Here is a 13,063-nt window from a genome sequence, read left to right on the forward strand (position 1 = left end):
CATATCCCACATAAAAGGGAATTTTATATAAAATCATAGTGTACACAACAGTCTCTGGCTCAACTTTCTAGCCATCGGAAACAAGGCATGGATATATATATATATATATATATATATATATATATATATATATATATATATATATATATATATATATATATACTGTGATTTTCAAAAGTATTACAGTCGTCTCACCATACAGTTTGATTTAGCACTTGGACCTGGAAGCCGCTTTGCGTGACGTCACACTTAATATGCAGATTAAGGGCCTACTCACACTATGCCATCCGTACCGTGCCCAGGCCCATTACCCGGATCATTTGAGAAGTGTGAGTGCGCTGAATCGGGCTCAAGCACGGTTCACTTGGCCGGCCCTGGCCAGGTTGGAAGAGGTGTGCCTGAGCCCGGTTCACTTGGGCTTTGTGTGCGAGTGCAAAACGCGCCAAAGCCCGAAACTGAAAGCGAGACGTGACTTTTAAGGGGCTGTTTCATATGGATTTATTAATAATTCTTACTGTTTAGTGAACGCAAACTGTCGTAGTTTATTAAAGACGCAAACCCCTCACTGCACGACAGCTGTGCGGCTTCAGCAGACCTCCTCATTCCTGCAGCACGAGAACTTTATGATTGTTTATGAGCGCCAAAAGTGGAGGATCTGTTCAGCGAAATATTTGACGGCATATCAAACGACTGAAACGATATAACTAGAGAAATCTCCACTGTGCTGCTGAGTGATAGAGTGCTTCTCACTGAACATCGCAGCAGCGATGACGTAAGCATGCCGAAGCCCGTTTGTGGTGTGAGAACGTGCCGTCGGGGGAGACGGGGGGTGGGGGGTGGAAGCTTCCGTTCGAGGCAACTGTACCTAGTGTGAGTACGGCCTAAGGGTGCTGTATGCAAGTTTGACACCCAGTGGTTGAACTAGGAATTGCATTTCTGGATCAAAACAAACGCAAGCACAGGTTGCCAGATTCCAGAGTAGGAGCAAGTCTGACAATTAAGCCTAAAGGCGGATTCAAATTGTGTTCTATATAAAAGCAATGGCACGCAATAGAAGGAATATTTTCATATTAAAAGGAGTTTTTGTTCCAACCAACAAATCAAATTAATATATGAGAAACAGCTTCTATTTCTTTCAGCTGAACAACTGACAATGATCACCTCAGGTACACCTCATGTGCTTTATTCAGTATTAAGTGCTAATAATGTAAGTTTGAATGTCATTTTACATGACATCTATTGGCATACTATTGAAAGCAGGAGCAGATAGATCTAGATCACCTCATATCTAGAAAATAAAATAAAATGTTTGAAATTTAACTTCAGAACTGTGACTTCAGCCTCTACATTTTATAATGTTAAAGAGGTTTAGTATGTATTGATTAGATTATAAACCTTACCATTCTGTGAGTGAGTGCATATTCTGTGCTTCTGAATGGCTGTTTAAATTTCATCTTGTTTTGTCTGGTGTAAACCTAATGTGTAATAACCTAATGTGGATCTCTGAATCTGTGTCTCATTTCGGAGTCGCTACTGTCCACAGGAGGTCACATTTCAGTCATAGGCGCATGCCTTGAGAGCCTTTCTGAATGAATAAATGAATGAAATAGGCTGTTTTCCAACAAGGCAACCTGAGGTGCTGAAATATAATTGGCTAAACTAGCAGTGGGCGAGTTAAAAGAACCAAAACAGACAACCTTCTGTCACATAACTTGCACTCTCAAAGCAGAATATATAACTTTAGCATTGTTTTTCAAATATACAAGAATTTCTACTTCGCATGTTTCTTAAATATCTGCAAACATATGATGTTATGCTTTAGAAGAGTCAAAAACATTACAAACAGCACTTTTAAGATAGGTGCATAACTAGTGTGGTGGACAAACCATCAAATGCCCTTTATATGACACATGCTATTAAAATAATTGCAGATGTTTAATGCAGACAAACTAGAATCATTTTGAAGATATTTCGTTCTTTTAATCTATAATTAATTGTGTGTTATGGTTGATGTCGAGCTGCCCAAAATAATAACATGCAATCAAAGGGTATCACACAACAAAGCAGCAAAGCTATTTCCCATAAGCTCCTTTTCTGCCGTCCAGGGTGGGAAAGCCTTTATCTTGTCTGCCCTTTTTGAACAGATGAGCTAATTTCCTCTCATGCTGCCCTGGAGAGCCTTAATTGCTGCTCTTATTATTCTTAAATTACAGCGACTTGCGCTGGTATGTCTTTACGCTGCCTTGCTCTGGTCTTCTGATAATACTGTTGCAAGTGAAGCAAATAAGGAGAGCTTCGTCTCCTCTGCTGTCAGCGCTAGTGGAGTAATAACATGGGATTTCTGCTCCTCCCCAAACAAACAAGATAACAACCTGCTCCTAATTGATGTTTCCTCCGACCCCCCTGACAGTAAAATGCCCCTGAACGTGTTTGCTAAAATTGAAACCCATTACCGGTTGATTGCGGACGCATGCATTAAATTATAATGCTTTCATCCATCATCTAGACCAGGAACATCCACTAATTCTGGTTTTGGGGAAATATTTGTATGAGTGATAGCGAAGACTAAAGAGGCCCGTGTGAAGTCAATTAATGAGAAATACAGGGAGAAAGGGGGTGAAAAGGTTAACAGGAAATCAGTTTTGACCTCAAAATCATCTGGGAGAAACAAAAACAATGTCTTCAAGGCAAAGCCAATGACAGTACAAGCATAAAAAATGCTTATGGAAAGGAAAGTATTCAAAACTTGCCTTCGAACACTTCTGGGGCCATCCAGGCAGCACTTCCCTTGTTGTTAGTCATGTGAGTCTGGATGTCACACGCTGTCCCGAAGTCACAGATCTTCAGGACAGTACCTCCAGCAACCAGGAGCAGACTAGTAGAAGGAAAAACAGACATAAACAAATAAATAAAGAGATCTCCCAGAGGGAAAAAAACACACACATGGAACTCACTTTACAAATAATTTTGGCATTACTTTGGCAAAAATAGTCTTAAGCCCCAGTCTGATCACACGGATTTTATTGACGTTTACGAAGTCACTATGTCAGATCATGCGATTTTTTTTTTTGTCGTGGGTAGCAAATGTGCCAGACTATACGTTCCTTCACATTCAGTCATCCTATGACATCTACGACGCGTGTTATTTCTATAGGTTGCTATAACAATATATTTTTATTCTCATTATCAATTTTGTTTCAAGTTTTTTTTTTTTAAATCTTATTTTAATGTCAATAAAAACTGATGCTTGCAGACAACTATTAACTAGGTTACATTTAACGGCGCTCATTAGGATAGGACCAAACTTATAATTCCTTTTTAACAGGGGCGTAGCCACAGGTGTGTCGGTGCCTAAAAAAAAAAAGAAAATAAAAAAGAAAGAAAGAAAAATATTTATATATTATGCGCTTATAACCTATTCTGCGCTCAAAAATCTCACACCAGTTAAAGTAATGATTAAGAGTCTGTTGGAGGAAAAGAAAACATTTTAATAATTTGTTATTAAAATAGTGCAGCATTATTCTCAGTCAGTGGATGAAAATATAAAGATTGCAGACGCTGCAGACATTTCTTTTCATCAAGATTTCACAGAGACTGCATGAGAGAAAGCGCATCTTGTTTATTTTCTTTATTTTACAAATACGCAAATTTAGTGTTATTGTGTGTACGTATATTTCCATGGTTATATAGACATGGTTCTAGTATTGCATAAGCAGGGGCTTTTTTTAGTATTTAAATTTCATAGTTACAAAATACATTTAAAGACTATTTTAAACACTTTTAACAATTCAGGATTATTTATTGCATCAAAAGTCATTCAATGTTCATAAACTTTTAAACTGCTTAATTTGTGTGTAAACACCTGATGCGAAAAACTTATTTTGGCCTGCTAAATGCATCATGCAATTTGAAATACACATTTTATCTCTTTTCTGCAAGTTGTATGTAAACATATAACCTAAAATTACTTAAAAACTTAATATTGGCAAAGTGTGTCTCACGAATAAAGTGTATATTAAATGAAAAGTCAGGTGTCTATTGCAGCATTCATTTATATATGCATGTGCCTGATGCATTTAAAGCTTCAGAAAATGGCTCATCAAGGACGTAAATGCTTTTCACAAGTCGCAATCAAAAATGATGATAATATGGTGTATTGGAGAGCTTAAGCAGGCAATCCGTGAAGACGGGTTGATGCAGGTACAGTATACTAATTTATCAGACGGCTATACCCACTTCTAAATCCCCTCTGATACGCATCATTCAGTAGCATCCTGTAGTAACCAAAATCATGACAGTCTACCACATCCAGTCATATGTGAATAAATGTCACAGTGATGATGCAGTCGGCTTGTGTTGAATATATTTGATGATTGCGCCTGCGCACGCTCCGTCTCAAACACCCTAGTAATTTTAATCGGTAAATAATAACGAAAACAATACCTTACAAATAAAAAGAAGCAGGTTTTACAATCAGACATTTCTCAAACCAGTGTACCCCTGTAAACTTCTCAGTCCAAGAATCCAGTAAAGCAGGGGTGCTCAATCCTGTTCCTAGAGATCTACCTTCCTGTACAGTTTAGCTCCGACCCTGATCAAACCCACCTGAACCAATTAATTAGGACCTGAAATTCACTTAATAATTACAGACAGGTGTGTTTTATAAGGGTTGCAACTGAAATCAGCAGGAAGGCAGATCTCCAGGAACAGGATTGGCCACCCCTGCAGTAAATGAATGCAGTCAAAAAAGTTCAAACTGTCTCTGATACAGAGAAAGATTTTAGATTGTGTGTGCTATCAGAAAATAAGTAGGCTTTCATGTAAATGATCAAGGGGCACGTATGATTTACAGCCCAGTCTGTTCTGTAACGTTAGTACGGAGAGTCTGTGTTTTTTTTTTGCACATTATTTTGACAATACATGAGGCTCACACAGTTTTTCTAATGCACACACAGTCTCTTTTCTGGCTACGCTACAGCTTTTTAATATTAAGATATTTTCTTTGAACTCCAAATTTAGATTTTCCTGCCATGGGTTTCTTAATCAACAATCCTTCGCCTAAACTTGAGAGACGGATTAATGAAAGTACATAAGCAGCAAGAAAAAATCATATGCTTAGACATAATCTTTAAAACAATGACATATGAAAAAAAATAGCTAATATATAACTGAGATTTGTGATACAATTACATTGAAGCAATCATTAAATCTTTATTTTCTGGACTTTAAAGAAATCAGGACTGTTGCTTTATATGGATGATCAGAGAGCTCTAGGATTAAAAAAAATCTTAAATTGTGTTCTGAATATGAAAGGTCTCAGGAGTATGGAATGTTTGAGGGTGAGTAACTAACAACATAATTTTGTGAGTGAACGAACCCTTCAAGAGCTAAAAAGTGATGGAGGTTTATCTTAATTCTTTATCTCTCCCACAAAAAATAAATCATATAAAGGGAAAAACAATGATAAAATATAAATTGAATAAAACTAACCAACATAAAAAAATACACTACAGTAGGAAACTGTGGCAATATTTTGAGCTGACATGGAGGTCCACAGATGGCAGTTAGCAAGCCACCAACTGTGTTTTAGTCCTATTAAACACAGTTTAAGCACTCATGAACTGTTCATGAGGGTTTGCTGCCAGCATTTGTGAACTGCAATATATCAAATGTTAGTAATAACCCAGTTCGTCGTGAGAACTTCATTCTAGGTGTCTGGGAGAGAAGCCAGCTGACCATTTCCATAGTGTGTTGCCAGGGCTTTTTACAAACAGAGCCTCATAAATAACCAGCCCTGGCCTGGACAACACCATACTCTGCCATGATGTAAATGATGCAGCCTGAGACTCTAGAACATATATCCTCTGACACCTGGACCCCGTGCCATTTATGATCGATGGCCTTCCTGAATGATCCAGTAAAGTTTCCATCAACACAGTCAGAAAACACTCAGCACATGTGGAGTGAAAATGAATGGCTTGTTGACACCTGGTGCTAATCTCAGGTGATTCGATCACAAGTGGTCAAACAGGTTCACCCCGAAATAAAAATTCTGTCACGATTTACTTACTCTCATGCCATTCAAAACTCTTAAAACATTCATTCATCTTTGGAACACAAAATAAGATATTTTAAATCTGATTTCAGCCTTTACATTCAAACTCTATTGATCTGTTTCAAAGCATTCATAGAGACCTCAACATATAAATCTTTATGAATCAACCAATTTAATATAAATCTTCTGAACAGACAAAACTACTTATTATTAACCAGGGCTCGAAATTAACCTTTTTGCTTGGTAGCACCGGTGCTCCTAACTTTAAAAAGTTAGGCGCATCAGCCAAAATTTAGTCGCACCCACCAATTAAAGCTGCAAGCAGCGATGATAGGGACCTCGCACCCGGGCTCACCGCCGCCCGGTGACCTTACGATGACAGAGAACAGCGAACAATAATAATATAAGCCAATATATTTAAAAAAAACTAAGAAAATCACAGATTTATGCCAAACTTCCTCCTGTCAGCAGGTGGCGCTACAACTGTGACTCAAGATTGGCATGTAGATGTCTTCAGGAGAGGAATTTAATCAACCATGTGAAGTTTCAGGCACATGGGACATTGTGTGGCTGAGTTATAAGCCAAACTACCTTCTGCCAGCAGGTGGCGTTATGACTGACTCAATATTGTTATGTGGATGTGTTCAGGAGTGGACTTTTATCAACCATGTGAAGTTTCAGGCAGATAAGAGATTGTGTGGAGATTGTGTTATAAGACAAACTACATTCTGCCAGCAGGTGGCGCTATTAAAGACTCAATATTATTATGTAGATGTGCTCAGGAGAGGACTTTCATCAACCATGTGACATTTTAGGCAGATCTGACATTGTGTGGCCGACTTACAAGCCAAACTTCCTTCTGCCAGCAGGTGGCGCTATGACTTTGACTTAATATTATCATGTAGATGTGCTCAGGAGAGGACTTTCATCAACCATGTGAAGTTTCAGGCAGATCGGACATTGTGTGGCCGAGTTACAAGCCAAACTACCCTCTGCCAGCAGGTGGTGCTATGACTGACTCAATATTGTTATGTAGATGTGTTTAGGAGAGGACTTTTATCAATCATGTGAAGTTTCAGGTAGATCGGACATTGTGTGATAGAGTTATAAGGACTTCCTGTTCCATGGCGAAGCGTTGAGGTTTGTCATGCCACCACAGACACGCCCCTCTGCAAAAACTCTAGATCTTCACAATATATCATCGCTAGAGCTTTCAGATGACACCACTCTATTTTGGTGCTGATACGGGAAAGTTTGTGGTAGGAGTTTGTTATAGTGTCAAACATGTCATTCCTGTGGCCAGCAGGTGGCGCTAAAACTGTAATTGGATATCGGCACGTAAACCTGGTTAGGTCAGGACTGTTATTAAATGTGTGAATTTTGAGGCAGATCGAATATTGCATGCCTGAGTTATAACGATTTCCTGTTTGGTGGCGAATCATCAAAGTTTACGAGGCCGCCATGGACACACCCATCGATGAAAACTCTAAAGCTTCGCAATTTATTATCACCAAGGCTTTAAGATGACAAAACCCAATTTTGGTGTTGATTGGATAAAATCCCTAGGAGGAGTTCGTTAAAATACAACGCCTGGAAATGGCAAAAATGCCCCTTTTTCGCCGCAGGAAGTTAATAATATCTGACTTCCTGTTGGGTTTGAGATATGGCTCCAAGAGACTTTTTCGTATGTTTTTGCATGTTTAAGGCGTGTGCCAATTTTCGTGCATGTGCGTGATTCGTAGCTCGGGGGCTCGTCCGTTTAATTTTTCTAGGTGGCGCTGTCGAGTCATTTTGCCACGCCCACTTTAATATTGTTATGTGGATGTGTTCAAGAGATGACGTTTATCAACCATGTGAAGTTTCAGGCAGATCGGACTTTGTGTGGTTGAGTTATCAGGACTTCCTGTTCCATGGCGAAGCGTTGAGGTTTGTCATACCGCCACGGACACGCCCCTCTGCGAAAACTCTAGATCTTCACAATATATCATCGCTAGAGCTTTCAGATAACACCACCCAATTTTGGTGCTGATACGATAAAATTTGTGGGAGGAGTTTATTACTCCGTAAATTATGTCATTTCCTGTGGCCAGCAGGTGGCGCTGTAACTGTATCTGGATATTGGCATGTAAACGTGTTCAGGTCAGGACGCTTATCGAGCGTGTGAACTTTGAGGCAGATCTGATAATGCATGCCTGAGTTATAACGACTTCCTGTTTTGTGGCGAATTGCAAAGTTTGCGAGGCCGCCACGGACACGCCCATCGATGAAAACTCTAAAGCTTCGCAATTTAACATCGCCAAGGCCTTTAGATGACAAAACCCAATTTTGGTGTCGATCGGATAAAATCCCTAGGAGGAGTTCGTTAAAATACAACGCCTGGAAATGGCAAAAACGCCACTTTTTCGCTGCAGGAAGTTTAAAATATCCGACTTCCTGTTGGGTTTGAGATATGGCTCCAAGAGACTTTTTCGTATGTTTTGGTGTGTTTGAGGTGTGTGCCAATTTTCGTGCATGTGCGTGATTCGTATATCGGGGGCTCGTCCGATTTATTTTTCTAGGTGGCGCTGTCGAGTCATTTTGCCACGCCCACTTCCGAAGCCCTTAACAAACGTAAATTTTCGCCACTTCTGAGGCGTGTGCAAAGTTTCGTGAGTTTTCGGGCATGTTTAGCCCCTCAAAACCGCGATTCATTCCGCGGAAGAAGAAGGAAGAAGAATATTAAAGCTGCAAGCAGCGATGATAGGGACCTCGCACCCAGGCTCACCGCCGCCCGGTAGCCTCAGAATAACAGAGAACAGCGAACAATATTAATTTCAGCCGATATATAAAAAAATCTGAGAAAATCACAGATTTATGCCAAACTTCCTCCTGTCAGCAGGTGGCGCTATAACTGTGACTCAAGATCGGCATGTAGATGTCTTTAGGAGAGGCATCTCATCTAACCTGTGAATTTTCAAGCAGATCGGACATTGTTTGGCTGAGTTATTAGCCAAACTACCTTCTGCCAGCAGGTGGCGTTATGACTGACTCAATATTGTTATGTGGATGTGTTCAGGAGTGGACTTTTATCAACCATGTGAAGTTTCAGGCAGATCAGACATTGTGTGGTTGAGTTATAAGAACTTCCTGTTCCATGGCGAAGCGTTGAGGTTTGTCATGCCGCCACGGACACGCCCCTCTTCAAAAACTCTAGATCTTCACATTATATCATCGCTTGAGCTTTCAGATGACACCACTCTATTTTGGTGCTGATACGAAAAAATTTGTGGGAGGAGTTTATTACTCTGTAAATAATGACATTTCCCGTGGCCAGCAGGTGGCGCTATAACTGTATCTGGATATCGGCATGTAAACGTGTTCTGGTCTGGACTCTTATTAAACATGTGAATTTTGAGGCAGATCGGATAATGCATGCCTGAGTTATAATCACGTCCGGTTTTGTGGCGAATCGTCAAAGTTTGCGAGGCCGCCACGGACACGCCCATCGACAAAACCTCTAAAGCTTCGCAATTTAACATCGCCAAGGCCTTTAGATGACAAAACCCAATTTTGGTGTTGATAGGATAAAATCCCTAGGAGGAGTTCGTTAAGATACAAAGCCTGGAAATGGCAAAAATGCCACTTATTTGCCGCAGGAAGTACAAAATATCCGACTTCCTGTTGGGTTTGAGATATGGCTCCAAGAGACTTTTTCGTATGTTTTGACATGTTTGAGGTGTGTGCCAATTTTCGTGCATGTTCGTGATTCGTAGATCAGGGGCTCGTCCGTTTAATTTTTATAGGTGGCGCTGTCGAGTCATTTTGCCACGCCCACTTTATTATTGTTATGAGGATGTGTTCAGGAGAGGACTTTTATCAACCATCTGAAGTTTTAGGCAGATTGGACATTGTGTGGTTGAGTTATAAGGACTTCCTGTTCCATGGCGAAGCGTTGAGGTTTGTCATGCCGCCACGGACACACCCCTCTGCAAAAACTCTAGATCTTCACAATATATCATTGCTAGGGCTTTCAGATAAGACCACTTAAATTTGGTGCGGATACGAAAAAATTTGTGGGAGGAGTTTGTTACGATGTAAAACATGTCATTTCCTGTAGCCAGCAGGTGGCGCTATAACTGTATCTGGATATCGGCATGTACACGTGTTCAGGTCAGGACTCTTATCAAGCGTGTGAATTTTGAGGCAGATTGGGTAATGCATGCCTGAGTTATAACGACTTCCTGTTTTGTGGCGAATCGTCAAAGTTTGCGAGGCCGCCACGGACACGCCCATCGACGAAAACTCTAAAGCTTCGCAATTTAACATCGCCAAGGCCTTTAGATGACAAAACCCAATTTTGGTGTTGATCGGATAAAATCCCTAGGAGGAGTTCGTTAAAATACAACGCCTGGAAATGGCAAAAACGCCACTTTTTCGCCGCAGGAAGTTAAAAATATTCGACTTCCTGTTGGGTTTGAGATATGGCTCCAAGAGACTTTTTCGTATGTTTTGGCATGTTTGAGGTGTGTGCCAATTTTCGTGCATGTGCGTGATTCGTGGATCGGGGGCTCGTCCGTTTAATTTTTCTAGGTGGCGCTGTCGAGTCATTTTGCCACGCCCACTTCTGAAGCCCATAAAAAACGTAAATTTTCGCCACTTCTGAGGCGTGTGCAAAGTTGTGTGAGTTTTCGGGCATGTTTAGCCCCTCAAAATCGCGATTCATTGGAGAGAAGAATAATAATAATAATTAAAGCTGCAAGCAGCGATGATAGGGACCTCGCACCCGGGCTCACCGCCGCCCGGTGACCTTACGATGACAGAGAACAGCGAACAATAATAATTTGAGCCAATACATAAAAAAAGATCTAAGAAAATCACAGATTTATGCCAAACTTCCTCCTGTCAGCAGGTGGCGCTATAACTGTGACTTAAGATTGGCATGTAGATGTCTTCCGGAGAGGAATGTTATCAACCATGTGAAGTTTCAGGCACATGGGACATTGTGTGGCTGAGTTATAAGCCAAACTTCCTTCTGCCAGCAGGTGGCGCAATGACTGACTCAATATTGTTATGTAGATGTGTTTAGGAGAGGACTTTTATCAATCATGTGAAGTTTCAGGCAGATCAGACATTGTGTGGTAGAGTTATAAGGACTTCCTGTTCCATGGCGAAGCGTTGAGGATTGTCATGCCACCACAGACACGCCCCTCTGCAAAAACTCTAGATCTTCACAATATATCATCGCTAGAGCTTTCAGATGACACCACCCAAATTTGGTGTTGATACGGGAAAGTTTGTGGAAGGAGTTTGTTACAGTGTCAACATGTCATTTCCTGTGGCCAGCAGGTGGCGCTATGACTGTAACTGGATATCGGCACATAAACCTTATCAGGTCAGGACTGTTATTAAATGTGTTAATTTTGAGGCAGATCGAATATTGCATGCCTGAGTTATAACAACTTCCTGTTTTGTGGCGAATCATCAAAGTTTGCAAGGCCGCCACGGACACGCCCATCGATGAAAACTCTAAAGCTTCGCAATTTAACATCACCAAGGCTTCAAGATGACAAAACCCAATTTTGGTGTTGATCGGATAAAATCCCTAGGAGGAGTTCGTTAAAATACAACGCCTAAAAATGGCAAAAACGCCACTTTTTCGCCGCAGAAAGTTAAAAATATCCGACTTCCTGTTGGGTTTGAGATATGGCTCCAAGAGACTTTTTCGTATGTTTTGCCATGTTTGAGGTGTGTGCCAATTTTCGTGCATGTGCGTGATTCGTAGATCGGGGGCTCGTCCGTTTAATTTTTCTAGGTGGCGCTGTCGAGTCATATTGCCACACCCACTTCAATATTGTTATGGGGATGTGTTCAGGGGAGGACTTTTATCAATCATGTGAAGTTTCAGGCAGATCGGACATTGTGTGGTTGAGTTAAAAGGACTTCCTGTTCCATGGCGTAGCGTTGAGGTTTGTCATACCGCCACGGACACGCCCCTCTGCGAAAACTCTAAATCTTCACAATATATCATCGCTAGAGCTTTCAGATAACACCACTCAATTTTGGTGCTGATACGATAAAATTTGTGGGAGGAGTTTATAACTCCGTAAATTATGTCATTTCCTGTGGCCAGCAGGTGGCGCTATAACTGTATCTGGATATCGGCATGTAAATGTGTTCAGGTCAGGACGCTTATCAAGCATGTGAATTTTGAGGCAGATCGGATAATGCATGCCTGAGTTATAACGACTTCCTGTTTTGTGGCGAATCGTCAAAGTTTGCGAGGCCGCCACGGACACGCCCATCGACAAAAACTCTAAAGCTTCGCAATTTAACATCGCCAAGGCCTTTAGATGACAAAACCCAATTTTGGTGTCGATCGGATAAAATCCCTAGGAGGAGTTCGTTAAAATACAACGCCTGGAAATGGCAAAAACGCCACTTTTTCGCCGCAGGAAGTTAAAAATATCCGACTTCCTGTTGGGTTTGAGATATGGCTCCAAGAGACTTTTTCGTATGTTTTGGTGTGTTTGAGGCGTGTGCCAATTTTCGTGCATGTGCGTGATTCGTGGATCGGGGGCTCGTCCGTTTAATTTTTCTAGGTGGCGCTGTCGAGTCATTTTGCCACGCCCACTTCCGAAGCCTATAATAAACGTAAATTTTCGCCACTTCTGAGGCGTGTGCAAAGTTGCGTGAGTTTTCGGGCATGTTTAGCCCCTCAAAACCGCGATTCATTCCGCGGAAGAAGAAGAAGAAGAAGAAGAATAATAAACGGAGCAATTCCAATAGGGCCTACGCACCGTTTCGGTGCTCGGTCCCTAATTAAAGCTGCAAGCAGCGATGATAGGGACCTCGCACCCGGGCTCACCGCCGCCCAGTGGCCTCAGGATGACAGAGAACAGCGAACAATAATAATTTAAGCCGATATATATAAAGAACCTGAGAAAATCGAACATTCATGCCAAACTTCCTCTTGTCAGCAGGTGGCACTATGACTGTGACTCAAGATTTGCATGTAGATGCCTTCGTTAA

The 13,063-nt window shown here is 41.1% G+C and overlaps 1 protein-coding gene across 10 annotated transcripts in view; it reads right to left on the minus strand.

The window, feature by feature from the left end:
- map3k7 (mitogen-activated protein kinase kinase kinase 7) overlaps window positions 1-13,063 on the minus strand; it is a 45,966-nt gene that overhangs the window by 20,605 nt on the left and 12,298 nt on the right. For 8 of the 10 annotated variants that reach the window (XM_087296881.1, XM_087296879.1, XM_087296880.1 and 5 more), the window contains 1 exon segment: window positions 2,751-2,875. In XM_087296881.1, coding sequence (XP_087153007.1) covers window positions 2,751-2,875 — 125 coding nt within the window. 10 annotated transcript variants of the gene reach the window in all.

This window comes from Danio rerio, chromosome 20, assembly GCF_052040795.2.
Source record: "Danio rerio strain M-AB ecotype USA chromosome 20, GRCz13ab, whole genome shotgun sequence".
In the NCBI taxonomy this organism is placed as follows: domain Eukaryota; kingdom Metazoa; phylum Chordata; class Actinopteri; order Cypriniformes; family Danionidae; genus Danio; species Danio rerio.